General features: G+C 51.2%; 3 protein-coding genes across 10 annotated transcripts; 2 read left to right on the top strand and 1 right to left on the bottom strand.

Moving 5' to 3' along the window:
• The first annotated feature begins 2,540 nt into the window (after window positions 1–2,540).
• Window positions 2,541–8,318, top strand: Mettl17 (methyltransferase like 17). The gene is made up of 14 exons (XM_041638953.1): window positions 2,541–2,674; window positions 2,783–2,936; window positions 3,020–3,154; window positions 4,283–4,364; window positions 4,569–4,650; window positions 4,959–5,032; window positions 5,471–5,565; window positions 6,068–6,138; window positions 6,360–6,467; window positions 6,668–6,736; window positions 7,155–7,205; window positions 7,519–7,611; window positions 7,830–8,014; window positions 8,091–8,318. The coding sequence occupies exons 1-14, from the start codon at window positions 2,597–2,599 to the stop codon at window positions 8,179–8,181; spliced, it is 1,368 nt and encodes a 455-aa protein (XP_041494887.1). The 5' UTR covers window positions 2,541–2,596; the 3' UTR covers window positions 8,182–8,318.
• A 1,652-nt stretch (window positions 8,319–9,970) lies between these two features.
• Slc39a2 (solute carrier family 39 member 2) lies at window positions 9,971–11,787 on the top strand. The gene is made up of 4 exons (XM_041639080.1): window positions 9,971–10,085; window positions 10,250–10,380; window positions 10,575–10,625; window positions 10,972–11,787. The coding sequence occupies exons 1-4, from the start codon at window positions 9,971–9,973 to the stop codon at window positions 11,602–11,604; spliced, it is 930 nt and encodes a 309-aa protein (XP_041495014.1). The 3' UTR covers window positions 11,605–11,787.
• A 6,405-nt stretch (window positions 11,788–18,192) lies between these two features.
• Ndrg2 (NDRG family member 2) lies at window positions 18,193–27,059 on the bottom strand. Of its 8 annotated transcripts, none has more exons than XM_041638846.1 (16): window positions 26,935–27,059; window positions 24,473–24,553; window positions 24,113–24,154; window positions 23,706–23,811; window positions 23,385–23,505; window positions 23,136–23,198; window positions 21,951–22,011; window positions 21,720–21,806; window positions 21,497–21,553; window positions 21,238–21,341; window positions 20,421–20,465; window positions 20,133–20,184; window positions 19,699–19,746; window positions 19,481–19,516; window positions 19,296–19,347; window positions 18,193–19,194 (listed from the first exon to the last, which is right to left on the bottom strand). In XM_041638846.1, exons 2-16 carry the CDS (start codon window positions 24,545–24,547, stop codon window positions 19,028–19,030), a joined length of 1,116 nt encoding a protein of 371 aa, XP_041494780.1. In that variant the 5' UTR covers window positions 24,548–24,553; window positions 26,935–27,059; the 3' UTR covers window positions 18,193–19,027. The 8 variants fall into 8 exon arrangements, with proteins under 8 accessions (XP_041494780.1, XP_041494782.1, XP_041494774.1 ...); XM_041638848.1 differs by lacking the exon at window positions 26,935–27,059 and adding an exon at window positions 26,474–26,494; XM_041638840.1 differs by lacking the exon at window positions 26,935–27,059 and adding an exon at window positions 26,326–26,402.
• Between the last annotated feature and the right edge of the window lie 499 nt (window positions 27,060–27,558).

Raw genomic sequence — 27,558 nt, 5'->3', positions numbered from 1 at the left:
TATGGATCTCTGGTAGAGGCTAGCCTGGTCTATATACCAAGTTCTGGACTAGCCAGGGCTACATAATGAGACCCTATCTCAAAGACAAACAAAAGCAAAACAGAAGAACACAGTGGCATACGCCTAAAATTCCAGAACTCCAGAGACAGAGGCAAGACTGTGAGTTGAAAACTAGCTTGGGCTGCATCGCAAGATTCTGTTGCAAAAAGCAACAACCGTCAAAAGACACACACATTTATGTGGAGGCCTAAGTCGGTGTCTTAGTAACTGCTCTGCTGCTGTGATAAATCACCATGAGCTGAGCAACTTATAAAAGGAGGTACTAATTGAGGTTCAGGATTCCAGAGGACTAGCATCCTGTCAGGAACAGCCGGGAGCTCACGCATGGAAGCAAGCACAGAAGACTGAGAGCTCACCGCAAATGGCACCTGTGTTCTGAAGCCTCAAAGCCCAGTGACGCACCTCTTCCAAAAAGGCCACACCTCCTAATCCTTCCCCCAAAACTCCACCAACTGGGATCAAAGAATTCAGACACAGCCGGGAAGTGGTGGTACCCACCTTTAATCCCAGCACTCTGAATGCAGAGGCAAATGGATCTCTGTGAGTTCGAGGCCAGCCTGGTCTACAAAGGGAGTTCCAGGACAGCCAGGACTGTTACACAGAGACTCCTGTCTCAAAAACTGGGGGAAAAAAGAATTCAAATGTGAGGCCAAGGGGACCTTTCTCATTCAAACCAGCACAGTCAGCTCCTGAAATGTTGTATTTCCAGTAAAAATGAACAATGTCATTTAGGCCAAACAAAAAAAGATACATCTCCCTTAGCCGTTTAGCTGGAGGTGGGACTGTCACTCACCGACACCACCAATTCTCTGATTTCTTCTCATTCCCCAGTGCTCAGTATTACCTGGCCCCTAACTGTTGTTTTTTCATGTCTGTTTTTAAAATGATATGGACAAAGAATAACAATTAAAAGATACAGTCATGTCCCTTCGAATTCCAAAAGCACATATAAAAATAGTAGCATAGATTTATTGAAGGTTTGCTTTGACCCAGATATTTTCATATTTAGCCATTACAACAACCAACTGTCACTGCTCTAGAGTCTCCGGGGGCAAATCCTACGTTCTGATTCCTGCCTGATTCCTGCCTACAGAGAGAACAACAAACCAATTAATCTTCTATCATGACGGACCCGTTCGTGACAATGATATTTATCGTTTCACCACAAGTCAGTAACTTAACATAAAACTAAAGTACAAGAACTGCAAAGTGTAGGCTGGGCAGAGTGGCACTGGCCTTTAAACCCAGCCCTTGGGAGGCAAAACTGGCTGATGTCCCTGCATTCTAAGCCAACTTGGTCTAGGTAGTGAGTTCCAGGCCAGCCAGGGTTATGTAAAGACCCTCTCTGAAAAAACAAACAAACACAAAACAAAAACAAAAGGCAAATAAAAGAGAGAGAGAAGAAGAAAAGAAAGGAAACATGGGAAGGGTAGAACATTTCCACAGATGTCACACACACTCCCTTGAGTCTCCAGAGATTCATTTGATAAAGCCAGATCTCTACCACCCAAATACAAACCAGGCATCCAAGTATCTAGCTAATACAGTTGCCCAAATGTGGTCCTTAATTATTCTATCTGGACTGATTATTATGCAGGGTACTCTTCTACCCCCAAGAGGTTAAAGACAAACCACAGGGGTGTGAAGGGCGGCTTCAGTTTACAGCACCGCGAGGTCTTTTTAATACCACACTTGGAACATTTAGCATAAAATTTTTCATTTGCAGAATAGTGCATTGGCTAAAGGTGCAAATCAGCCTTCCAATTTCCTAGCGCTGAACTCAGCTGTCACCTAATAAGTTCGTGATTTTGTGTATATTCAACCACGTGAAAAACTAAGTTAATAACAGGTATGTGGGAGTTCGGTGTCCTGTGTGGAAGTTCTCAACAGAAAACCTGGAGCAGACTTGGAAAGACAACTAACAAATGGAAGAAAAAGTAAACCAATTAGGCTTTACATTTATTAAACCGCTAACTATAATAATTATTAACTTTCACTATCGTTGGCCACCTAAATCTTATCTTTGTTACAGTAGTCTCCCGTTTTACACAGGAAAACTAGCAAGACTCAGAATTTTCCAGCAGCAAACAAAGACAAAGGAAGTCACGTTACTCCACCTGCCCACCGACTCTCAGTCCCGCCCCCACCCCGCCCTGCCCACGCCCCTGCCATGCTAGTCCCCGCCCCCAAACACGCCCCCGACGCTCTGGTCCCCGCCCCCAGAACACGCCCCTGACGCTCTGGTCCCCGCCCCCAAACACGCCCCTGACGCTCTGGTCCCTGGCCCCGAACACGCCCCTACCCCGCTGGTCCCCCCCCCCCCCTAGGCCCGCGCGCCACGCCCCTTCTGGAGACTAAACTCCTCCCACGTACGGTTTCCGTACGTAGAGATCGCTTATTGGCTGCTGGCAAATACTCTTCTCATTAGTTGATACCGTCCGGGTCGAAGGTCCACGGAAGATGCTCTTAGCTGCTGGGGGGGGGGGGGGGGGGGTCACAGGCATGTGCACTTCCGTTTCCGGTGTGTCCTGGAGCCATGGCTACCGCCAAAGAGGTGACGCTTCTGTTGACATTCTGCAGATGGTGCCGGAGCCTTCGAGGACCCCAGTCCCGAGTAAGTGCATCCTTCCTCTGCTGGCAAAATCTCTCGGAGGAGGACGACCTCGGCGATGCCTCCCGCAGCTAGCACCTGCGACCTTTCTGTTTCTCTCGCGGTCTGCAGGCATTCGCCGCCCTCGTGCCCGGTGTGTCCCAGGTAGATAATAATTCCGATTTTCTGGGGAAGAAGCCCCATCGTAAGCATCCCGGCATCCTGCGTCTTCCGCACGTGCGGCTGCCGCAAGCACTGACTAACGCCGCGCAGTTACTGCTTCTTGGTGAGAAACTGCGGGGAGGGGGAAACCAAAGAAACAAAACGAGGTCGGCGCGCAGTGATGAGACTTTACGTCTGTGGCCACAGAGAGACCCGTCCGCATTACAGAGAAGCAGGTACAGGCGCTCTCCAACTATCTCTGGAGCCGACATTTGCCAGTAGAGGCGGAGGAATTGCAAAGACGAGCTGTGGACCTTGAGAAAAAATTCTTGGAAAACCAAGGTGGGATTTAAGACTAAAAGTAAACCAGATTGAAATGTCAGAGGGAAGTTGGAGCAAGGAATCATTTAAATCTCAGATAAATGCTGCCGTTTCTTATTTGATGTTTAGTACCAGCAGTTGTTATCCGATGCCCTACTAGAAAGTAGATTGGGCCAGAAATGCTAGTGGGTGGCTATCTGAAACCCACTTCAGGAGTAGAAAATTATTACATTAAGATTATTTTCAAGATTGTGAACTTCATATTGCAAGTTTACCCCTTATTCTTCCTGTATTCCCTGCATTTCCCACAGTACCTGGCTTAGAGTAGCTGTCTTAGTGTTCTTTTGCTATGAAGAGGCGCCATGACCACAGGCAACTCTTATTAAAAGAAAGCCTTTTAACTGGGGCTGGCTTACAGCTTCAGAAATTTAGTCTGTAGTCAGTGTGGTGACAAGCATGGCAGCAGGCGGACTTGGTGCGGGAGAAGTAGCTGGAGTTTCAGTATCTGATCTGCAGGCAACAGGAAGAGAGAGACTTTGGGCTTGGCATGCAAACTACCTCCATTGATACACTTTCTCCAAAGAGGCCACTCCTCCTAATCCTTTCAAATAGTGTCATTCCCTGGTGACCAAGCATTCAAATCCATGAGCCGATGGGGGCCATTCTCAGTCAAACCATTGCAGTGGGGATTTGTAGAATTTTACTACAAACACAGTCGCGGAACTTAGATTTCTAAGCCTCTTTCTATGGGAATATTGAAACTCTCTGACTCCTAAGTGCATGGAAGGGGAAATGTCCATAAAAATGTATGTATTCTAGCTTTTAGACTTTGATTGTGTGGGCAGAGATGGTTGAAGTGAGAACTATCTGATCACAATAAATAAATGCAAAGCTTCTTAGGTTTTTATCAGATTTCTGTTTCCTGTGAAGCAAAACTTGGATAGATTAAGTTGACTCAAGTACTATTAGAGGCTAGATGGGTACACTCTGGGACGGTGGCAGTTCACTCTCCCGAGGTGTTCTCTGGGTTTGGCCTCTCTTGACCTCCTAGCCTTTTCTCAGGTGGGAGGAGGAGGGTTCGGTAGGCAGTGTGCTACACTGGGTCTGAGTGGTTCTCCCAGGCCCTCACCTCCAGCCCTTCTCACCTAGACTCAGCTCAGACAGAGGAGAAACTTCGTGAGGCAGTACTGCATGCCCTGCGCCGGACTACCTACCATTGGCAGAAGCTCAGGTAAGGACTTGTCCGGAGGGTGCAGAGAAGAAGCGCTGAGTTTGAGGAGAGCTGAGATGATGTCGCCTTGTGTCTGAGAAAGCTCCCTGGAGTCTTCTGTGTTGGAAAGGGAAACCGAGGGGAGTCCTCTCCAAATTCTTCACTTCCTTGACTTTTGAGTCACTGTGGGGTGGGTTTATTTCCTAGACTGATTTCTTTTTTCAGCTATAATGAAGAACTGAGTCTGATATACATGGCAGCAAGATTGGACGGTGCTTTCGCGGCAGTTTTCAGGGCGTTCCATGAGGTGAAAGTCTCAGCTTCCCACCTGACCCCTTTTATCATCAGTTTATTGTCTGTAAATTAGTCTTTAGTCTTTTGTGATAGGAGTTCTTGGAATGTTATGAGCATGTTCATTTATCCTATGTATCCTTGGAAAAAAGATTCTGTGGGCTGAGAAAGGTTTAGAATCAGTGAGATGTTTCCTGTCTCAGAGATTTTTATTGATTCTTGGCCGTCCATGCATTCGTCCCTCCCTTCTGTCTCGGTCCCCTATTGTCACGCGGGTTCTTAGTGCTACCTTACCTTTCTCTGGGTGTTGTGTGTTTTCTTCAGATCCAGACTCGAGTTCCAGAGTTCCAGCCACAGACTCTGATGGACTTTGGATCCGGCACTGGTTCTGTTGCCTGGTAAATAACTTTCCTAACCCTTGGTCATGTCAGGTCCAATTCTAGGGAGTCGGATTTTCTATGTCACCTCAGTATCAACAAACCGGGGTATCAGAGAGCAAGACCGTCAGATCTAGAGTGTTGCAGCCCTCAGGTTAGCCAGGCAGAAGAAGGTGTTTGAGCTAGGGTCAGATTCAAAGAGTGACCCATGAAAAGGCCCGGTACTCAGGTCAGAAGAAAAAGCAATTTAGTGTAGGGAGTAGATTTTGCATACTGATTAAAATATTTTGTCTACAAGTCAGTGTTTGAATCATCTGCCATTTATTTCAGAAGTTGTAAATGCACTAATAAATAAAATAACACTGTTAGTTTATATGTTCTGAGCCTGTCTGTAGGACTAAGAGCAGGTGAGTATGACTGTGTGCCAGAAGAATTGGTGGTTTTTTATCTTCATCTCAGGGCTGCTCACAGCACTTGGGGCCAGAGCCTCCGTGAATATGTGTGTGTGGACAATTCAGCTGCCATGTTGGGTTTGGCTGAAAAGCTACTAAAAGGTAAGACCAAGCTCTAATCTAGGGATGTCTAAAAGTTGAAGGAGTTAGGAAAGTTTTTATTGGGATGTAGAAGAGAAAGATATAGGGCTGGAGAGATGGCTCAGAGGTTAAGAGCATTGCCTGCTCTTCCAAAGGTCCTGAGTTCAATTCCCAGCAACCACATGGTGGCTCACAACCATCTGTAATGGGGTCTGGTGCCCTCTTCTGGCCTTCAGGCATATACTCAGACAGAGTGTTGTATACATAATAAATAAATATAAAAAAAAAAGAAGAGAAAGATATAAATTATAATCTGAGCTCCTTCCATTATTACAGTAGAGCAGTGTTAGAGGCCTTTGTGGGGCTCTGGGTGGTTGGACGGGGTCAGCAGGCCACGTTTTAAGGCTCCCTTACAGTCTTGCACCTCTCGGCTAGGGTTATCATCTGAGGCATGTCTCCTAACTGAGCCAGCTTCTGGCTGTGAAGCTCACGTTCCCTCAGCTGCCGTATCTTTCTCCCGTAGGTGGTTCAGAGTCAGGGAAGCCCTGTATCCCCGGTGTCTTCTTCAGACAGTTTCTACCTGTGTCACCGAAGGCAAGTAGGCTGTTCTCGATAGCTGTGGTTTTAGCCTGGGCATCATGGTGCACACCTATAATCTCAGAACTCAGGAGCCGAGGCTAGAAGATTACCATTCATTCAGGTCTAACATGGGTTACATAATGAGATCTCTTGGGATCAGGGGGATTAGAGGATAGGAATTTGTTGTGCTTTGGGGGAGATGTCACGTCTGTTGTGTCCCTTGTCTTGGTCCTCAGGTCCAGTTTAATGTGGTGGTGTCAGCCTTCGCCCTCAGTGAACTGCCCAGCAAGGCTGACCGCACTGAGGTAGTTCGGAACTTGTGGCGTAAGACAAGCCATTTTCTGGTGAGTTAGAGTTCTTTCCCCTCGGGTTTTAAAGCAGTGCTGTGGTTCTGTGCCTTGTCCTCTTGTTATCGCCTAGTGTTTCTCTTTTATAGATCTGTGCACTTCCGTAGGGTCACAGTGCCCACTTCCCTGCCTGACGGAGCAACTGGCATTGTTTCGTGGGATTCAGAGTGCCTGCTCATTGTCTCTGTTTTTAACAGGTGTTGGTAGAGAACGGAACAAAAGCTGGGCACCGTCTGCTCATGGAGGCCAGGAGCCTGGTGCTCCAGGTGAGGTTCCTTTTCCTCAGGTTCTCCACCTTTGTGTCGTAAGTCACTGCTGCACAATGTAGTGGTGATGGCGTTCACACTGCAGACTGCACGAGAGCCCCAGGCAGGTGCTGCTCGCTCCTCGCTCCTCGCTCCTCGCTCCTTTTCCTACTTTGCTGACCCAGAACCTCAGTGAAACCGTGTGAGCCAGTACAGCATCCTAAATTTACCTGTGGGAGAATACAGTGCCAGATCCCTGCCTTTCTGCTGCAGTGAAGACAAGTCTGTTGTTTAGCACCTTAGAGATGCAGCCAGCTTAACTCAGTGAGCATGGTTTGTCAGTATGAGGATTATTCTGAGGAGTCCTCAGTTCTCCACCTGCAGAGGTTGGATTATGGCGATAGATCCCACAGGGTCGGCTGTGTTTCCTTGATTGCAGGAAAAAGAGAAGTCCCCTTTGGATCTTCAGCCTGGCTTTGTCTTTGCCCCAGTAAGTACCACTTCCTTCTGTTCTATTGCTCCAGAAGGGTGCTGCTCAGCCACTCTCCCCTCCTTTGTCTTTCCCGTGATTGCCATGCTTTCCCAACCCCTGTTCCTGTGTCCCTCTTCTTCCTGGCCTTTTTAGTGTGTGTATGATGTGGGGCACATGTGCGTGCTACAGCGCGCTCGTGGAGGTCAGAGGACAGCTTCAGGAATCTGTCTCTGCTTCTCTGTGGATTTAGGGGACCAAAGTCAAGCCATGAGGCTATGCAACAAGCCCTCCTCGGTCCCAGCATCACTGAGAGTCTTTTGTATATTTGCAGTGTCCCCATGAGCTCCCTTGTCCTCAGCTGACAGCCTCCAAGCCCCTGGCCTGTAGCTTCTCCCAGGCTTATCATCCTATCCCCTTCAGCTGGGTATGTATTCTCAGAGTTATAACGAGAACAGCCTGGGAAAACAGGATGGATTAATAGATGGATAGCTGGGGGTTGAAGTGTGGGAAGAGCTGGAGAATTTCCGGGGTAACCTGGAGCTCTATGTGATTTCCAGACAATGAGAAAGGACTTCAGGCATGTAAGGGGAAGGGAGTGGAAAGATCTGTTCTCTCTAAACAGCCCCTGCATTCTTCTTTCAGAATAAGAAGCCGAAAGAGGAAACATTCTCTTTGGTAATCCTTGCCAGGGGGTCTCCAAAGGAGGCTCATCGCTGGCCCCGTGTCACTCAGCCTGTCCTTAAACGGCCTCGCCATGTGCACTGCCACCTCTGCTGTCCAGACGGGCACATGCAGCACGCTGTGGTCACAGCCCGGCGGCATGGCAGGTACCGGCGACGTGAGTGGCTGGGGAAGTGTAACAAGAAGCCCCAGCCCCTGCTAATGCCTCTCTCCTGGCCGCAGGGATTTGTATCGCTGTGCCCGCGTCAGCTCCTGGGGAGACCTTTTACCTGTGGTTGCTCCATCCCCTGCTGAAGAGCCCACGGAGAGTTGACAGGGATGTGGATGCAGATGTAACAAGTGTTTCCTTCCATCACGCCTGCCAAGGCCGAGGCTACCTGGTGTCCAGGAAGACAGTGCTGGTACCCTGTGCGGGTGTTTGAAATTTTAATAATAAATTTGTTAAGAACAGACGTGGATGTCATGACTTTTAAAGATGTGGAGTCAGTTGTCCTGGCCTGTCAGCGATCAAGAGAATGCTGAGATCTCAGGAGTGAGAGCCACTGCTACCAGACACTTCCTTGAAAGATGGCTAAGGTTGTGGGGAAAGACACCTCAGGCCCTGTGGGAACTGGCTCAGCAGGTCCCAACCGGTGCTTATGGTGTTTATGTGGGCCTCTGAAGTGGGAACTAGCAGTTAGCTGACTTCTTTACCCATCTCTGCCGAGGTAACCATGTCTGGAGTTGGCCTGTGTTTCCCTCAAGACTGGTCCCATCTCCAGCCTTATCTAGATCTACTTAGAGTGCTTCTGTTTATTTAGTTTGCTTCCATTTCCCTGTTTCCTTTCTAGAACAACCTCTGTTCCCAGCAGGAAATAGTAACAAACCTTCAAACCCACCCAGAAGGCAGGCAGGGCCACTCACTCGGGGATTCCCACCTAGAAAGGGAAAGGGGCAAGCTGGTAACTTACGGGTTTTAATGAAAATCAAGGTTCTTGGATTCCTTGGCACCAATGGACAGCTGGTGGAGCATTGAGCAATCCGAGGTTCTGCACACCAAGCTTGTAAACTGCCCTGTATGATCGCAATGACAAGCTTGACAGTTGGTAATTATAGGAAGAGCAGCAAGGACATGGCACAACTTATCTTGACCAAAAGGAAGAAGGTGCCCTGACTGGGATTTGTGTTTGTTTGAAGTTTGTGGGTTTCTTTAAACTTTAGAGAAAGAGAAGCTTTTAAGCTTTTGTAAGAGAAAAAACATAACGATTTCACTTCATTACAGAAATGGCAGTCAGAAGCCTTGACAGGTGGGGCATGGTGGCCCATGCCTCTAATCACAGCACAGGAGAAGCAGAGGCGGGAAAAATTTCTACGAGTTTATCAAGGCCAGCCTGGTGTACATATAGTTCCAGGCTAGCCAGGGCTACACAATGAGATCCGGTCTCCTCCCTCCCAAAGTGACAGTATCTATGTTGTGGCACCAGGAATCTCCATACACCCCTGGAAATTTCCGTGCCTGGAGCTATTTTTTTCTGGAATTAGAGGAAAGGGGAATCCCTTCACTTGCTAATTCCCATGGAAAAGAAGCAGCCCTGCTCAGCCCCACCCCCTCTACCCTCAAGTGGCCCCAAATCCTCTCTGAAAGGGTTCAGTTCAAGTATCAGCATAGGAACCTGTGAGGCTTGGGACAGGGCGAGAGTTTGGAAGGCTCAGGTTAAGTGTCCTGACGGTGGCGCGGCCAGCTTGCCACACACACATTAGCTGGGCCATAAGTACCGTGGATGGTCCCATTTGAGGTTAGATCAACCCCAGACATGAACTAAGGCTCCCCAGAGCTCTTGGATTAGTCACAGCATTGAAGAGCTACACCTGGCAGGGAGTCTGGAGTTTCTGGTTTGGAAGCTCAGGAAGGCGTGAGGCAGGGGAGGGGCCTCCAGATAGTGGGAGGGCTGGTGGCTGGGGCTGAGCCCTCGTCTGCTGTGCAGCGCACAGACCTTCCAGGAGTCCAGGACAAAGAGAATATCCACAGTCTCCTGGAATTCACGCAAGGCAGCGCTCCACTGTGGTCGCCTCAGCCGCTCCATTTGTCATTCTGAGGCCTCTGTTCATCCTGCACCCCAAAGATGGAGGTACTGCTTGGAGTGAAAATTGGCTGCCTGCTTGCCCTTCTGGTTCTCACCCTGGGCTGTGGCCTTGCTCCCATCTACTTCAGATGGTTCCAGATGGATGCAGCTACAGGTAGAGCCCCACTCCGTCTCTGTCCCTTGCACCCAGGCTTATCTCAGACCTTCCTGACACCTGGCTCTGGTTCTCCCGTCCCCCAAGACCTTGGGTGCTGCCTGTTGCCCTTCATTCATTCCCATTTATCTCACTGCTAAGTGGAGAATAACCTTTACTTTTAGGTCGTCACTACAGAGTTCTCAGCCTCCTGGGCTGCATCTCTGCCGGCGTCTTTCTGGGAGCAGGGTTGATGCATATGACTGCTGAAGCCCTGGAGGGAATTGAATCAGAAATCCAGAAATTCGTGGTGCAGGTGAGTAGCGGGGGGAACCGGGTGACCAGAAGCTGGGGAAGAGCGCGGGAAAGCAGAGGAGCGCCCTGTGGGTGGATCAGCAGCTGGTGGAAGATGGTCAGCTTGGGCTTCCAAGGGAAGCTTGGTTGCTGAAAGGGCAGGACAGGAACTAGCACTGCCTAGACTCAGTCTGATTTCTGGTTCTGTCTCCCTAGAACAGTACAGGAAGTACAGGCAACTCTTCTCGTGACGCTGCTTCTGATTGCGTAGGTATCTACTGTTAGCGCCTGTCCGGAGAGTGAGCCCGGGACTTTGCATGCCCTTCTGATGTGTGAGGAACCGGGAATCTCTTCCCTCAGCTCAAGTGTAAAGCGAGAGGGCCCCAACTAGCCCTCTGCTTGTGGACCCTCAGGAAAAGCTCTTGCTTCCCTTCCGACCCTGGACCTTTATTTCTAACCCAAGTGACACTTTGTCCCTCCGCCCCTCTAGGCTTCTCACTTTTGCGTGCCTGCTCGGTCTCATTCCCCCTTGTGTTCTGTTACCACATTTCCCATTCTTGTCTCTCTCCTGGCCCATCAAATGCTTCATCTCCTTCCCTCTTTTTGTTCCTAGGTGGAGTATCCCTATGGAGAGCTCGTCATCTCGCTGGGCTTTTTCTTCGTCTTCCTTCTGGAGTCGCTGGCATTGCAGTACTGCCAAGGGGATGCTGGAGGATCGACTGTGCGGGAAGAGGAATGGGGAGGGACTCATGCCTTCGGATTCCATAAGCACCCTCCGGTGCCCTCGCCATCGCAGGGTCCCCTCCGCGCCCTCATCCTTCTGATCTCTCTGTCCTTTCACTCCGTGTTCGAAGGCCTGGCCGTAGGCCTGCAGACCACAGTGGCGGCCACTGTGAAGCTCTGTGTGGCCGTCTTGGCGCACAAGGGGCTTGTGGTGTTCAGCGTAGGCCTGCGGCTGCTGAAGGTCGGCGCCGGCTCACGGTGGGCCACGTTCTGCATACTGTCGTTAGCACTCATGTCTCCCGTGGGCCTGGCGCTAGGGCTGACCGTGGCTGGAGCGGCCTCAGGACCAGGGCAGGGATTAGCCCAGGCTGTATTAGAAGGAGTAGCAGCGGGCACGTTCCTGTACGTCACCTTCCTAGAAATCCTGCCCCGGGAGCTGGCTTGTCCCGAGGCCCCTCTGGTCAAGTGTGGCTGTGTGGCTGCTGGTTTTGCCTTCATGGCTCTTATTGCCTTGTGGGCCTGAAAGCTTCCTCACTGCTTTGTGGGCCTCTGAGGACACCACCCGAATGACTTTGGCCCTCAGACATCTTTTCAGTGAGGCTAAGCATTTACTAGGCACGGACTATCCCAGATTTTATATACATGAGATCCTGTTCTTGATAAAGACTTAGAAAGGATATTTGTTTGAGTGTCCATTTAGCTGAGGAATTGGTATCAAGACCACCACCCCAGAGTTGCCGTTCTGTGTAATAGAATGTCCTTTTGCCCCTTCCCTCCAATCACATTGTAATCCATGTCTCTGAGAGGGGAAAAGGAGCATGGATGGGATTGAGACGCGCGGTCATTTTAGTGGTTACAGGCCATTGTTGCCTTACCCATGGGAGCTGAGAAACAGAACAGCATTTAGAGGGGAAAGGATGTTTAAAAGCAGGAAGCGGGCTAGTTGTTTTTCCTTCACTCCCTGCCTCCCCACCCTCAGTCCCTGCTTTTACATGGAGTCTTGTGTAGCCTCAGGGACACCATTGCTGTCCTCTGAGTGTCTCTCTTTCTGGCTGCCACAGGCTGAGGGATTAAAAACCAGTGTTTGCAGAGGGGACCTGGCGCCAGATAAATACCAAGGGTGATCTCTCTGAGGTGAACCACCGGGTGGCTTTCCTTCTGCCTGCCTGACCAACTGCGTGAGGAGTGGGGCAGCTGCTCCCCTGCCTAACAGAGAGGGCACTCCTGATTCCCACACTTGGTGAAGAAGTAAGGCAGGGAAGATGTGCCCTGGAGCCCACTCGCCCTCACCAATGTGATAGCCCAACAGCCTTAGCATGAACAAACTCTTGAATCATTCTTGCCTGGGTCTTTGTCTCCTTCCCGCCATAGTCCCCTGCTGAAGCAGTAAGCAATCTAAATCCGATCTCCACAAGACGCCATGAGGAAGCAATGGGCAGGCAGAAACAGGAGTGGGGAGGTATTCTCCCTGGAGTGTGGGGAGTATTCTCCCAGGAGTGGGGGGAGTATTCTCCCAGGAGTGTGGGGGATAGTCTCCCAGGAGTGGGGGGGATATTCTCCCTGGAGTGGTGGGGATATTCTCCCAGGAGTGTGGAGGATAGTCTCCCAGGAATGGGAGGAATATTCTCCCAGGAGTGGGGGGGGGGGGGGGATATTCTCCCAGGAGTGTGGAGAGGAGTATTCTCCGAGGAGTAGGAGGATATTCTCCCAGGAGTGGGGGGGGAGTATTCTCCCTGAAGTGGGGGTGGTATTCTCCCAGGAGTGGGGGGAGTAAGGTATGCAAGAGAACCTGGAGCGTGCCAATGACAGGGACTTGGACAGGAACACCTGCGCATGACAGGTGCTGTGCTGCTCTTTGTATACACATCACCTCTCTTGCACAACACCTGCAGCGGCACGATCCCTGTAGTAACCTAGGAAAACTGGCATTCGGAAAAGGTGGAAAGTTAGATCCCTTAGCCAGTGGGGCCTCAAAAGCGCACAGAAAGGTCCGTATTGCGTCTTTCCCTGTGTTTCCTTCCCAAACACTCCTGCTCAGCCTGTGTGTTAGAATCCCAGATCAGCTCCGAGAGGGGAGGCAGCACGGGAGGATTTTCAGCGAGGTGTGTGTGGGCAGGGTTCAGACAAAGCCGGGAAGCTGAGTAATCAGCCTGCCCTTAGTAGGAACTGGAAAGGACCAGCCCCGAGAGCTGTGTCCTTGAGGGACCCAACCAGGAAGGTGCTAACTTAATCTTATTTTCTTGCTCTGATTTGCTAATGTCCTATTGAGTAAAACCAACTAAAAGCCTGAGGCTAGAAAAGGCTGTAGACCGGTCAAGCCACAGGACAAAATGCTGTCAGGCATGACTTCCGTGCCCTGCCTGCTATGTTTACGGTAACAGGGTCTTGCCAGAACTTTGGCGGGGTAAGCTGAAAGAGCTGTGGTTATATGGAAGCTAGAGAGTTATCCTATCACAGAAACATGTCTAACTAGGAAAGGAACCTGAAGGAGAAGCACCCTGGCCTGCTGTGACTCTTCCTTCGCCATCAGCTCTTGAGGCAGAGGAGGTAGAGTTTGGTATCTCAAGTTCCTGCTGAGTCGTGAACTCTCTGTCCTCATCCATCCCAGGAATTCTCTCCAGAGCAACCAATATTTCTTTCCTCCCCATATCTATTTCCTTCTTTTCTCCCCCAAATTCTTACCAACCAGGGCCAGACATGTGTTTAGTTTGAGAATACTATGTCAAGAGCAGACATAAAGCTGGAAGGTGGCCCCGTCTGTACCGGAAGGACAAACGGAACCAGCATGGAGTAGGAACCAGCATGAGAACCTTGATGGGAAAGAAGGGAGGCCTCTGCGGGCGGCGGTTGCAGCCGTGAGAAGGCCGAGCGAAGAGGAAAGATGATCCGGGCTGGTGGGTAATCAGGAATGTGTGCGCGACAATTTTACATCTTCCTGTGGGGATGTGAAACACAGAGGAAGTTTTCTCTAGGGCCACATAGGAGTGGCTATGGCCCAGAGAAGATTGAGAAGATGGCCCCACATCCCACGCTCCACCATGATGGCAGCTTCGAGGTTTGTAGTTGCTTTCCTTTGGGTCAGGTGGTTTGTTTTGTTTGTTTGTTTTTGTTTGGAGGACTTTTGGTTTTTGGTGTTTGTTGATGTTTTGGTTTGGATTAGTTTTTGTTCGTCTTTAGTCAGAGACTCTCTATGTAGCCTTTGCTAGCCTGGAACTCACTATGTAGACCAGGCTGGACTCAAACTCCAAGAGATCCACCCTCCTCTGCCTTCTAAATACTGGATTAAAGGTGTGCAAAGCCACGCCCAGCATTCACCATCATTCGTTTCTATAGCAACAGGACAAAGTAATACAGCAAACCATCACAGGCCTAGAGTGCTGTCTGATGAGTCTTAGTTTTCAGGGTTAATGAAAGTGATCTATTAATTCATCCTAAAAGATTTTACCGGATGGTCAGAAAGATGTTAAGCCAGACACAAAGGCGAAGTGTGAATGGCTATCTAGGGGACTAAAGACAGTCAAAATACACTGCCATTCAGCACCAGACCTGCAGCATCCCAGCTTCTCCACAATCATTTAAGTTCTGGCCAGTCAGTCCATCACCCTGGGAGAAGGTCAAACGTGTGAACTTCTTTCTAGAAACTTTAGCCCATACCCGTCACTGTCCCCATTTCTCACAGTCACTTCTTCGTGTATTTTGTATATACCTAGGAAGAGAACTCAAGAATTAGGCTTCCTCTGGCCGACCTCCTGCAGAGAGCCAGCTTCCTATTTCTGCTACCAACATGCCGCTGCTGTCTTCTGAAGTAAAAACTTTCTGGGAGATGTCCTGCCTCTGCTCAGCTTTGCGGCTGGGGGATAGGTTTAGTTTGGTTTAGTGTTGCAGTCACAAGAAGAGAACTTGTGAAGAACACAAAAGAAAGCAGAAGTTCAAAGAATTTCCTGGGGCACTGCAGGCCATCGGTCTCTCAGTGTCCATGAGGGTTTGGGTTTGCTCCCCAGTGCCACAGTAAGAGGGGGTGAGCTAAAGCCCTAGACTCACTCTGCTGGGGTAGCCTGGGCCTCCATCCTTCCCTGAAGTTCTGGAGTGTCTCGTCACTCACAACAGGAGATGGTCTCTTGTTCTTCGGTACAATGAACAGCTGTCAGAACTTAGTGGTACAGGATGTGAGTGGACGCCTTCTAGTTCCCTGGTGATCTGAGGGTATCCCAGTGCCACTAGCAAAGGAGAGGCAGGACGGATTGTGCCTCAGCGGCAGTCTGTGGGGATGCTCACAAAATCCTGGCTATAGGATAAATGTCTGGTTTGCGGTTTTGGTGACTTGCCCTTGAATGTCAAGTACAAAGTGTGCCCTACATTTTCTACTAACTCATCATTAGAGTCTGATGGCAGAGAGGTCTGGTAAATGTAAGCTGCGTTGCTCTGGGCACCACATTTCCCCACCAACCCCGAGCCTCAGGTCAGAAATCACTCGTCTTTTCCAGTTCCTCCTAAATCTATTTTTAAAGTGATGTCTCCCACATCATTTCCCCTGATCATGTTTGCGTTTTTTTTGTTTCATTTTGTTTTGTTTTTTGGTTATTCGAGACAAGATTTTTCTGTGTAACAGCCCTGGCTTCCTGGAACTAGCTCTTATAGACCAGGCTGGCCTTGAACACAGAGATCCGCCTGCCTCTGCCTCCCGAGTGCTGGGATTAAAGGTGTGCGCCACCAGACTGTAGGGCTCTTTTTCGCTCCTTTCTTCTGATTATCTGGGGTACACTGACATTCCTTGGGGATAAAACAAGATTCAAACAGGATCCTAATCCTGAAGAGGAGAAAGTAAGCGGGGAGTTTGTTACTCTGCTTCTGTCAAACTGTACTGCACCCCCGAGGCCTTGATTTCAGGACGGCCTCAGCGTTAACTATGAGGAACAGTGACAGGGAAACCTAGGCCAGGTAAAGTTATTTGCTGACCACAGGGAGGCACTGTGTCTCCATGGGTGAACTAGAGTATGTCAGGCCAAAAAAAAAAAAAAAGGGAGTCAATCTAGGACAGCAAATGCCCTCCCCACCCCCAGTCCCTCCAGAAACATCTATAGTTGTATTCAAAGACTCTGCTAACAATATGACCTCTGTAGGCAGATTCTAAGCAAAGTTTGTCTTCCCTTCCATAATAACAACAGCAGCTACACCAGCAGAGACTGGTGGAAACCCCAGTTCTTAGCTTTCTCCTCAGTTTTGCCACCAGTGGCTATAGCGATACTCTGTTTTTCTTCAGTTTGGCATTTTAGCAGTGTTTGTTGCCTGACCCAACATCCACCCGACAGCTAACTAACCCACTAACACCCTCTTCTGGCACTGGCCTGCGTCTAGATGGGGTTAGGACTAGGGCCAGAGCTCAGTGGTAGGGCCTAGCATGTACAAGGTCCTGGGTTCAATCCCCAGCACAAGAAAAGAAAGGAAAGGAAAGAAACACCAGCATCGAGGCCATAAGCCTGTCTCACTACCACGCCTGAATGTAGCCCTTGATGCCACAGGGCTCAGTCTGCCACTCAGTGCTATGGAGGAAATAGTACAATTAAGGTTTCCACGAAGCAAACTTTAACAACCCCATAATATTCTATCCACATTGTTCCTTCTGACACTCCCATAAAGTACTTTCTCATTTTCACTTGTGTCTGTGTGTGCTGTGGCCCTAAGTGTTCGTGTATGTACATCCATGTGTGGAGGCCAGAGGGAGACTGAGCATATCCCTCCATCGCTCTACACCTATTTTTTTTCTTTTCTCGAGACAGGGTTTCTCTATTTTTGGTGCCTGTCCCGGAACTAGCTCTTGTAGACCGGGCTGGCCTCAAACTCACAGAGATCCTCCTGTCTCTGCCTCCAGAGTGCTGGGATTAAAGGCATGCGCCACCACCACCCGGCTCTGCACCTCACTTTTTGAGACTGGGTGTCGTCTAGCACAACCCTCTAAATTAAATAGCCACCATCGTCATGTCTGTCTGCAAAAGATCTTCATAGCTAGGCTTGTTGACACAAAGGAAGGACGCAGGTCACTGAACCCCACTACCACTCCTCCCACCCATCTCTGAGGCCGTGGACTCGGAGAGGAACAAGAGTATACAGCTTGGGAAGACTAGGAGCGAGTTCCACCTGAACAGCAATGGAGAATCATCACCTTTATGAGATGCAGACCTTCCAGTGTGCCTGCCCACAATCTCTTTAATTGGTTTCCCAGAGTGCAATTCGGTTTGTCATTGGAACCTCTTGAGAAGGGGCTAGTTCCATTGCTTGGTTCTAAACCCTCAGAAAGAAAATTCTCCCAGCACTCGGTCCCAATTGACACTGCTGCCCACTGATTGGTTAGCCTGGCCAGGCAGTGAGCCACATAGTTTAACTCCCAGATCCTTCCCCCCTCCCATTCCACCAGTGAATAAAATCCTCAAAGGGACTTCCGTTTTGCTGTGACCTTCTTGAGACTTCCAGATGCCTAGAGCCCTTGGAGGGTAAAAGAGGGTGTTGGATCCCCTGAAACTATAAGTATGCTAGCAGTGAGCTGCCATATGGGCTAGGAATTGAACCCAGGTCCCCCGAAGAGTAGCTAGTGCTCCTAACCACTGAGCCATTTTCCCAGCCCTTCAGTCAGCTCTCTTTCTTTCTTTTAATATTTATTTATTTATTTATTATGTATATAATATCCTGTCTGTGTGTATGCCTGAAGGCCAGAAGAGGGCACCAGACCCCATTACAGATGGTTGTGAGCCACCATGTGGTTGCTGGGAATTGAACTCAGGACCTTTGGAAGAGGAGGCAATGCTCTTAACCTCTGAGCCATCTCTCCAGCCCCCAGTCAGCTTTCTTGAAGAACACGATATTGATGACATCTCTGAAGTCCTAGTCTTCCTCGAGGACCCACAAATGATAAGCAAGTTCCCTGAAATCTACACCAGTTCTCTTTTCCAAGCTTATACACATTGTTAATAGAAAGAGCAATACCATGTTTCTCAGATCCCATGCTCACAGACTGCACAAACCACCTCCGGGTTATAGCACTTGGAGGGGAGCAACGAGGGGGCAGGGAAGGGGCGGGATGCAGGCACATCCAGACCAGGTTAATAACGGTACTCAGTTTCCTCTAGAGTTTATTGTCACCACAGAAGTTTTGGGAGACAGGAGGTCACGCTCTACACACAACAGTACGGTCAGAGCCGCGGCAGCCCTTCCCAGCCTGATGCCAAGCCCCAAGCAGTCTGGCCTGAGCTCTCTCCCCTAGGTGTGCACTGATAGCTACGGAAGTTAGTGCAGCCACATGCCAGGCCCACTCTGCTGCCCCACCTCCCATCCTTCCACCACTATTCTTCATGCCCACCATTTCCCATTCTTACTTCCTTTTTACGTGCTGGATATTTCCATCACATTTTAAGAACCACTGGCACACCAGCAAGCCTCCCCCAAAAGACAATCACTTAAGCCCATTGCCTTCAAAGGCCTGAAGAGTCAAGGCAAAGCCACTGCCAGCTTTGGGGAATGGAGCACCCATCTCCCACCCTTACACACACACACACACACACACACACACACACGCACGCACAACTCTCTACCCTTGCAAACACGGGATACAGAGAGGGAGTGATGGGGGCCCCACGGCAGCTGTAACAGCTTCTGATTCCTCACCTACAGACACCTGGGTCAGGGAGAGAAGACACGAGACTTCTCAACACCAACATGGGAAAGGGGATAATTTAGGGGCCTGGATCTCTAAGAGATATTAGGACATCTCTCTTAGGAGCTAGAGGAAATCACAGGTTAAAGGTCAAGGTTAGGGTAGCAATTAAAGATCAAAGTCGTCTCTCTGCATGATCTGCCCATCTTCCTTCTTACTCTGGCCCAACGCCCCACTACACCTCCCGGGTTAGCGCTATGGGAGGTGAGGCTGGGTTCCACACCAGGGCCACGAGGGTCATTCAACAGGAGACCTCCATGGTGTGCCCCGGGGGTGCAGATGGCAGAGTCCCAGACTCGCTGCTCTGTGACAGGGTGCGGGAACGGGACCTGCTGCCATCAATGGAGGCCGCACTGGTCAGTGAAGCTGTACGAGACCGAGACAGGCGAGTCATGCAGGATGAGGCCACTGTGGAAACAGAACGATGAGCCAGCCATCGACTGAGAGACGGGGAGTTCGAGAGTCAGCCTCAAACAGGTCCGCCCTCACCCCTCTGCCCCAGTACTCACTGTAGCCCATGCCCTGCAGGAAGTACTTGAAAGCCTCAGTCAGCTTGCCTGGCTGTGGGCATATCACAAGGGAAGGGGACAGTCAGAGAGATAGGGATCGACACCAGGAAAGCCCAGTGACAGAGCACAGATGAAGGACACTGATAAATCCCACTTCCCCATCCCATGGGTGGTAGGACACTCACCTGCGTCAGCTGTGGCTGGCCTCCAGAGTCAGCCATCTGCTCAGGAAAGGACACAGGGCTGCATGAGATGATCCAGGCAGAGGGAAAGGGGCCCTGTCCTACCAGCTCCCTCGATTAGTCCCTTTGTTCTGCTCTCCTGACCCACAATGAACCCGCAAGGCTTAGACACTGGAATCTGGAGTATGTGTGGTCCTGGACAGGCTTGGAGGACTACTGACCTTGAGGAAGGAGGTCTGTGTGGGGTCCAGCTTGGAGTTACATTCCACCTGGAATAAGTAGGGGCAGAAGGAATGAGCTGCCCTCCGCACAGCCCTTCTCCTCTGAGGGACCCTGTTCTTTTCCATTTCTTTGTCGGCCCCCTACCCAATAATTTTTTTTCTTTTGGTTTTTCAAGACAGGGTTTCAGTGTGTAGCTCTGGCTGTCCTGGAACTCACTTTGTAGACCAGGCTGGCCTCAAACTCACAGAGACCCACCTGCTTCTGCCTCCCAAGTGCTGGGATTAAAGGCAGGCGCCACCACCACCCAGCTCCAATTGTGTCTTAACAAAAATAAAACTTCCTAAAGTTGCTCCTCCAGTCCCAGAGTTTGCCCCTTGGCAAGATCCACTTCTGACTGCAACATTCCCTCACTGCCCTGAAAGTTGCTACTGACCACAGCATCTTCGTGGGGCGCCTGGTCTCCGACCACCAGCATTACAGGGCACCTAGAGGCACAGGGTCGGGGGGAGGCAGTGAGCCCTGCCCTTCCTCACACACCACTTCCCACAGCCGCCTTTCTCCTGTTGACTCAGCAAGAGCACCCAAAGGGGCAGGCCCAAAGGGAGGCAGCCTGCTGCACAGAATGGAGTTAGAGGCAGGTAAGTTCTCCTCAAGGGTTAGGGGTGCTGGTACCAAGGGACAGTCCAGGGACAGGGCAAAGCGGTATCTGCCAAAGTCTTACTTGAGGGTCATCTCGCCACCTCGCTCAAAGTTCAGGTCTCGGCGGCTGGAGAGGGTTCAAAGAGAAGTTGTTTTTGACAGGCAATGTTGTCTATCTAGATAAGCTACCTCCTCCACAGGAAGCTAGCTCCCCTTTTTATAGCCAACTGTTAGTGATGAAAAGTTAACACCAGGAGCTGGGGTTGCAGCTTGCTGGTAGAGTACCTGCTTAGCATCTACGAGGGGAGACCACAGAAGATGGCAGGGACATGCCAAAAGCACCCCACCCCACCAATAATCATTTGTGCCCTAGATCTCCGGCCAGAGGCACCTAAGGGTGAGGAAGGGCACAAGAATGAGAAATACGGGGCTGGAGAGGTGGCTCAGTGGCTAAGAGCACTGGCTGCCCTTACAGGAGACCCAGATTCAATTCCCAGCATCCACACGGCAGCTCACACCTGTTCGAGGGAATCTGACACCCTGCGCGCTGCACACGGAACCCTGCCTGCCCTGCACGCTGCACATGGAACCCTGCCTGCCCTGCACACTGCACATGGAACCCTGCCTGCCCTGCACGCTGCACATGGAACCCTGCCTGCCCTGCACGCTGCACGTGGAACCCTGCCTGCCCTGCACGCTGAACGTGGAACCCTGCCTGCCCTGCACGCTGAACACAGAACCCTGCCTGCCCTGCACACTGCACACAGAACTCTGCCCATCCCACACGCTGCACAGGGAACCCTGCCTGCCCTGCACACTGCACATGGAACCCTGCCTGCCCTGCACACTGCACAGGGAACCCTCTCTCCAGTTCCATGTCCTCTCCACAGCTCACTCACTTGTTGTAACTGTTCCAATACAGTTCAATGTTCTCCAGGTTAGGTGCATGAGTGATGATATTTCTATACTTTTGTATCAATTCAGAATTTCCAGAAAGCTCTTCCTGAAGCACAGAAGAGGTAAAGCAGGGTTAGAAAAGGAAGTCAACAATGACTAAATTATCTCCACACCCCAGATCCTATCCCAACTAAGGAAGTCACCCCAAAGCGTTCAAGTCCCGGCTGGTCACTTTTACTTCTGCCTTCCACGGCCACTTACCTGGCTGAACAGATGCCCAAGGATCATCTCCGGAATGGAAGAGGTAAGGCCGGTCAGCTGCAAGGGCAGGTGAACAAGTTCAAGATGTTGTGGGGAAAGAGACCAGGCAAAGCAACTCAGCTTCGTCTCTGTGCCCCTCACACCCTCCTTGAAAGTCTGAACCTGTTCGGTTACCACTGGTAGTGTCCCCACCCTGGATACCAGATCGCAAGCCTCTCCAAACCTTGTGGGCTGCCCAATCCATCCAGCCCTTGGCATTGGGATCAATGTTGATGAGAACGAGCCCTTCGACTGTGTCCGGGTGGGTCAACTGAGGGAAGACAGCAAGATCAGGAGCAGCCACTCCTGCTCTCTCCCCTGATCCCTATTTCCTTCCAAAAGGCTGGAATTCAGGGATGTGCACCGTGCCTACAGTAGTCTGTCTACCATGGGATGCCGCCACCCCCAGTCTTACAGCATATCGTGAGAGGATGTAGGCTCCAGCTCCAACACCAACTCCAACTATCGTAGAGAAACTGTGAAAGAGAAACGTATGGGTCATAGACTCTGGCAGCCCAAACTTGCCACAGCCCGGTCTCTTCAAACTCCTCACCATCCTCCCCGAGGTCACAGCCACAAAAAAAGGACAACAAAGGCCTTTCTTTTGGGGCCCCAAGAACTCCTGTGCTTAGTGTAGCTCCCTGAAGTCTATGCTCAGCTTCCTCTCGGAGAACTAGTGTCGTGAAAAGAAACATACATCTCTTCCTACACACACAGCTCATTCATTCTCAATCAACAAGTTCAAACTTGTTCTGAGCCCTGGTTCCTGAGCAACAAGAACTAAGGACCTTAAAGCCAAATATTGAACAGGTGTGATATCAGTGAACAGAAAGAATGGAGAAGACGGGCAAGGAAGTAATCCAGAGTTACTGAGAGCCAGGGTGTCCAGGAAATGCTAAGCCAAGGAGCCCAGGAATCGGGCCAGCAAGATGGCTCAGCAGTCAAGAGCACTTGCTGCTCTTGCATAGGACCCAGACTGGATTTCCAGCACCTACATGGTGGCTCACAAGAATCTATAACTCAAGTTCCAGGAATTCCAATGCCCTTTTCTGGCCCCTGTGAGCACCAGTCATGTGGGTACTCATACAGACATGTAGGAGGCAAACACTCATACACATAAAATAAAAATAAATAAATCTGAGAGAGAGCGAACACCCTTCCTCTTCAGCACCTTCCTCTGCAGGCCGGAGGGCCCTTGTGAGGCTGATCTTCCAACCCACTAACACCTGACACCCAGTGTACCAAATGTGACTAGGAAGACAGGAATGGGGACCAAGACGGGTCTATCTAGTTCCTCGGGGATGAGATCATCTGAACCTCTCCTTACCTAACTCCCAGATCAGAGAAGCTGCCCCCAAGCCTAGACGGGGCCCAGTACAAACCCTTTCACTCTTCCTCTCCCTCAGGAGTGAGACTGCTCTGATAGTTCCAGTCAATATTCCAAGCCCCCGCCCTTCCCCCTAACAACCAAGGTGGAAAACACGGAAGAAGAAGAATATATTGAGACCAAAGTCAGCCCAGGAACTATGGTAGCCACATTCTAAGGGCCTCCTTCCGCTGTAAAGAACACTGGTTCGAAGGACTCCAAGGGGGCTCTCACTTTAAGTACTGCAGGATGCAAGGAATCATATCTGCAAGCTGGTCCAGGGACGGGTACTGGTACCTAGGAAGGAAAGAATGTTGATGTTACCAGTCGGCCCCATGTGCCTCCCCATCCTCTGCCAGAGCTCTCTCTGCCTCCCTCGCTCCCTTCCTCTCTAGTGCAGTGAACTCCTGTTCACCAGCACCCGTCCTCTCTAGCACACCCCATGCACCTGCTTATGCAGAGGGGTAAGGAACTAAGTCTTACCCCAAAGGGAACACAGGAGCCCCTTCTTCCATTCCAGGGGCATCCACATGAACCCGCACGAAGTTCTGGATGATTTCTTGCATATCTCCGAACTGAAACAGTGGCTGGAAGCAAGATTTATCTAGAAAGAATCCACATTCCCCGCAACAACAAAATCAGAAGGAAAATGCATCCACAATTCACATTCCCTCCTCTTGCTCTGACGCCAGCTAAGCAGGAGGAGAAATCCTCTCTGATGCATCATACTGAGGACGGCCCCCAGACACGCTGGGGTTTCCCTCCCCTCCTCTTTCCAGCAAGGAGAAGAAACGAATGTCTTACAGTTGAGTCCTACGTCATGGTAGGTGAAGATGGCTGGGCGTTTGGGTTTTGGGGTGCCATACACGGTAAAGGTGACGGAGCCATAAGGCGTCTCCACAGAGTGAGTCTGTAGAAAGAAAGGTCACCATCAGGGAGAACACACACCGAAGGTTTTCAAAAGGGGAAAGGCCAAAAGAAGACACGATTGATTGGTTAAGAACAGGATCAATGGGTTTTTAGGAAAAGGCTGACAGCAGATCTGGGTTGGAGGGCAGGAAATAATGACAGCCTGGAGATTAAGGAATTCTAAAGAGAGAAAAAAGGGAAGAGAAGAGGAAGGTGGGGAAAAAGTGCAAAGAGCCAGACTGGGACCCTCTCAGTATCGGGGAGAGAAGAGCACAGCCTCCCACCCGGCACTGTCCAGTTACCTGTCCCTGGTCCAGGAGGATTCGGGCGGCTAATTCGGCCTCCTGGAGAGACACACACAGACAGAGACACACAACCACAGAGTGACAAGCAGAGAGAGACACAAAGAGGTAGGTACAGAGAGACCAACAGAGACCAAACACAGAAAGGTTGACAAGAACAAGACAGGAGAGGATTGAGGTTAGTGACGAGACAAGGTTTGGGCTCCCTTTTGCAGAGTCTAGGACAACAGATGGGAAGAGAAGGGTAAAGGAGGGATGTGCATTTGAATGATAGCCATGGAGCTAGGGAAACCGGGAGGCAAGGGGGATTTGTCAGAGTATGGGACTGTGTGGCAGGGAAGCCAAAAAGTCACCATTAACCTTGGCAGTTTCAGGCGTTTGTCCTGGCAACAGTGGCTTCTCCTCAGTGATCTGCACCTCCTGCAGTTCTGCCATGGTGGCCTGGTGGGATAAGAAAACAATAAACCAGCCAGGCAGTGATGGTGCACATCTTTAATCCCACCACTCGGAAGGCAGAGGCAGGTGAATCTCTGTGCAATCAAGACTAGCCTTGTTTACAGAGTGAGTTTCAGGGCTATGCAGGGAAATTCTGTCTCAAAAAAAAAAAACAAGGAAGGAAGGGAGGCAGGGAGGGAGGGAAGGAAGGGGGAGAGAGAGGAGAGAGGGAGAGGGAGAGAGAGAGAGAGAAAGAGAGAGAGAGAGAGAGAAAGGTAGGAAGAAAGAAAGACAACAAATAAGCCTGGAGGCTGCTCAACCTCACTCCTCTACTCTCAGCCCAGGTCAATACACCGCTTCCAGGGTACTGAGGAGAGCTGCAAAGGATGACAGCATCAGGATAGCGGTCCCTCTGGACCGCCAGCCCCGTTGCTGCCCCTTCCTCTCTAACAGTCACACCTCCCTCTTGAATGTTCCACAACACCCTCTTCTTTCCTGCAGGGAAACACCAGGGTGGGGAAGCAATGTGGTTCCAATTTCTTAAGCTATATTTAGGGGCCACCCACACCCCCTGCTGTAGCTCACTGACTGGGCACACTCTAAGTGTACCAAGGGATAGGATAGTGAGAGTTCACAATTGACTATGACCTTCAACTGTAGCTCCAATGCCAGCATCTTGAGGGGCTAAAAATGACTAAGGCAATGGCCAAGTGGAAGGGGTCAACAGAGGACACAGATATCCAATCCAACCAACGCCTCACTTTCTCTGGCGGCTCAAAACCCTTCCCTTCCAAGTACAAGTAAAGGAGCATACATCAACACTGGAAGGTCCGGAGAGTCGTCGAGCACCCATACAGACTTGCAAAGAAAGAAGCCTGGAGCTTGGGATGGGTGGGGTCAATTTACTGAGCTCCTATTGGTTGGGTGCGGTGAGGCTAGAGGTCAGGGTTCTTAGTCCTGACTCTGGGGTCTGAGAAAACACACGAAGGTGAATGACATGGGAGACAGACTTCGGTCTTTTAGGGACATACCGCCACAGCCAAGACCCAGACTCCCAGGGTCACTAACCCTCCCTAATCTCCACTGAGTCCAGAGAACACGTCCTCTCTAGGCGTCGATCAATACAAGCTGGAGGGGCCTGCGGGGCAACACAGGCAGGGTACAGAGAGAAGGGAGCAGTGACATGGGGACAGAGCATGACTGTGTCAGAACCTTTGGGTCCTACCCCACTGCCACTACCATGTGACCTTGTCGGGTCGGCTACTACTCCGTTTGGACAGCTCTTAGTTGATATGTAAGTAGTTCAGAATGACGTTTTCCTCCACCATTTAAAAACAAACAAGTCATGCCTTCGTCTCTCTCCTCCACCCAATCTAACTGGAGGTCCAGTGGAGAAAGCCAAGGGGGGAATAGGGCGGTCCCCGTAACCTCTCGACTTCCCCGACTGCATGTGCCAGCCGGGAAAGGATGGGTAGGACCTGTGACTGGCCGCTCCCTGAACCCGAAACCTGGCCCTATGAGTCCCTGGCAGCTGGCCCTCGTCAGGACCAACACTCTCGCACGGCCGACACGTAGCACCCAGGACCTGGACACCATCTCAAGAGCGCCCCAAACACATCCTGCACTTTGTAGCGCCTCCGCCTTTGTGCGCAGCAGCGGAGCGTCTCTCTAGGCCAGTCCCTTCCCCGGAGCGCAGCCGGTGCACCAGGACCACAATGCCCACCCTCCCGGCCCGCGCCTTCCCAGCCCAGCGGCGGCGCGCTCGCCCCTCCCCCTACCTGCTCCAGCCGCCGCGGACGCTGCCACCTTCACTTGCCTTTGACTTAGGTCCGCCCTAGCTTCGGCTCCTCACAGACCCGCCCCGAGTCCGCCCCTGGGCCATCTCCCTACAGATCCGCCCCGACCCCCATAAACACGCCCCGGTACCTCGCCAATGCCGCTCGGGGAGGGGCGAGAGGGGAAGGCTAGGGAGCACCCTGTGGGGGATGCTCGTAGGGTCTCCTCCCGATGCTCCCCACAACCCCGAGCCGCCGCGTGAAGTGGGTGTGAGCAGGGACCCCTTAAGCCTCCAAATGACCCCCACGCCCACCTCAGCGGCGCCCCCTACTGTGACCTGGCTCTGCCAGGCTCGCTTTTGGCTCTCTTCCCAGACCCCCAGATTGAGTGGCGGCGACGATAGAGAGGGGAGGCCAACCCAAAGTGCCCAAGTCCCACGATTTCAGCTCCGCCCGCCCGGAAGCAGAGAGCTAGGTCAAGGAAAAGGGGAGGTGGGCGGCGAGGGTCACCGCTCAGACCCGGTCCCTGGGCAGGTAGGGGCAGTGGTGCCAGCGTGTCTGGGGACAGGGCGTCGAGGGCGCAAGAATTCCGAGCGCATGGGGTGCTGGTACCTCCTCAGCCGAGTCCGTCGCCTGCTCTCTGGCCGCTCTGTGAGAAGTTGGACAACAAGCAAGGGGGGCGGGGTGGAAATGCTGGGGGCCGCTATAAATAGAGGGTGAACGAAGGAGGGGGAATCTGGTAGCCAACGGCGACTCCCGGGTCAAGGCCCCAACGCGGGGGAGGGGGGGGGTGGAGTGACCGTAGGGGAGGGGCTGGGGACCCCCATGGGCTCTGACTCCTGTGTAAACAGGCGCGGGGGCGGAGCTAACCCTGCAAGGGTGGAGTAAGGGTTTGGGGAGGACTCACTGTCCTGGGCTGAGACCCAAGAGACCCTGTGGCTGAGTCGCTAACCCCTCCCAGTCCAACCCCGAAAAAGAGGGCTAGATCTGCTCAGAAAGGCTGAGTGGCAGTGCCCCGTTGCAGATGTCTCCTGAGCTGCTGGCTCCTGGGCCGACTCTTATGTCTAGGTGGGGTTATCATCCTATCCTAGGCTTTCACAAGATTCACATCTGAGACACACCCTCCTTGTGATCTTCAAAGGAAGGCTTGCTGGAGTGGAATAGTTGATGTGGCTGTGGGGAGAAAGTTGTGTTAGGCAGCTAGATTGAGTTTCTCCACAAGTCCTCATTCTCGCA

Source organism: Microtus oregoni, unplaced genomic scaffold, assembly GCF_018167655.1.
Source record: "Microtus oregoni isolate MIOR12 unplaced genomic scaffold, Mior012 000056F_ref0000123, whole genome shotgun sequence".
NCBI lineage: Eukaryota > Metazoa > Chordata > Mammalia > Rodentia > Cricetidae > Microtus > Microtus oregoni.
The sequence above is the reverse complement of the archived record's forward strand: the minus strand, read 5'-3'. Positions and strand labels throughout refer to the sequence as shown.

What these genes read in the sequence shown, in the direction of transcription:
- Mettl17 (XM_041638953.1), top strand. Translation starts at nt 2,597, where the DNA reads ATGGCTACCGCCAAAGAGGTGACGCTTCTGTTGACATTCTGCAGATGG. An exon ending in GGCACTGGTTCTGTTGCCTG is followed by an intron (nt 5,033 to 5,470) that starts GTAAATAACTTT and finishes TCTTCATCTCAG; the next exon opens with GGCTGCTCACAGCACTTGGG. An exon ending in CTGGCTTTGTCTTTGCCCCA is followed by an intron (nt 7,206 to 7,518) that starts GTAAGTACCACT and finishes GTATATTTGCAG; the next exon opens with TGTCCCCATGAGCTCCCTTG.
- Slc39a2 (XM_041639080.1), top strand. Translation starts at nt 9,971, where the DNA reads ATGGAGGTACTGCTTGGAGTGAAAATTGGCTGCCTGCTTGCCCTTCTG. An exon ending in CCAGATGGATGCAGCTACAG is followed by an intron (nt 10,086 to 10,249) that starts GTAGAGCCCCAC and finishes CTTTACTTTTAG; the next exon opens with GTCGTCACTACAGAGTTCTC. An exon ending in TCCAGAAATTCGTGGTGCAG is followed by an intron (nt 10,381 to 10,574) that starts GTGAGTAGCGGG and finishes CTGTCTCCCTAG; the next exon opens with AACAGTACAGGAAGTACAGG.
- Ndrg2 (XM_041638846.1), bottom strand. Translation starts at nt 24,547, where the DNA reads ATGGCAGAACTGCAGGAGGTGCAGATCACTGAGGAGAAGCCACTGTTG. An exon ending in CCATGACGTAGGACTCAACT is followed by an intron (nt 23,506 to 23,705) that starts GTAAGACATTCG and finishes GATTCTTTCTAG; the next exon opens with ATAAATCTTGCTTCCAGCCA. An exon ending in GCCAGCCACAGCTGACGCAG is followed by an intron (nt 19,348 to 19,480) that starts GTGAGTGTCCTA and finishes ATATGCCCACAG; the next exon opens with CCAGGCAAGCTGACTGAGGC.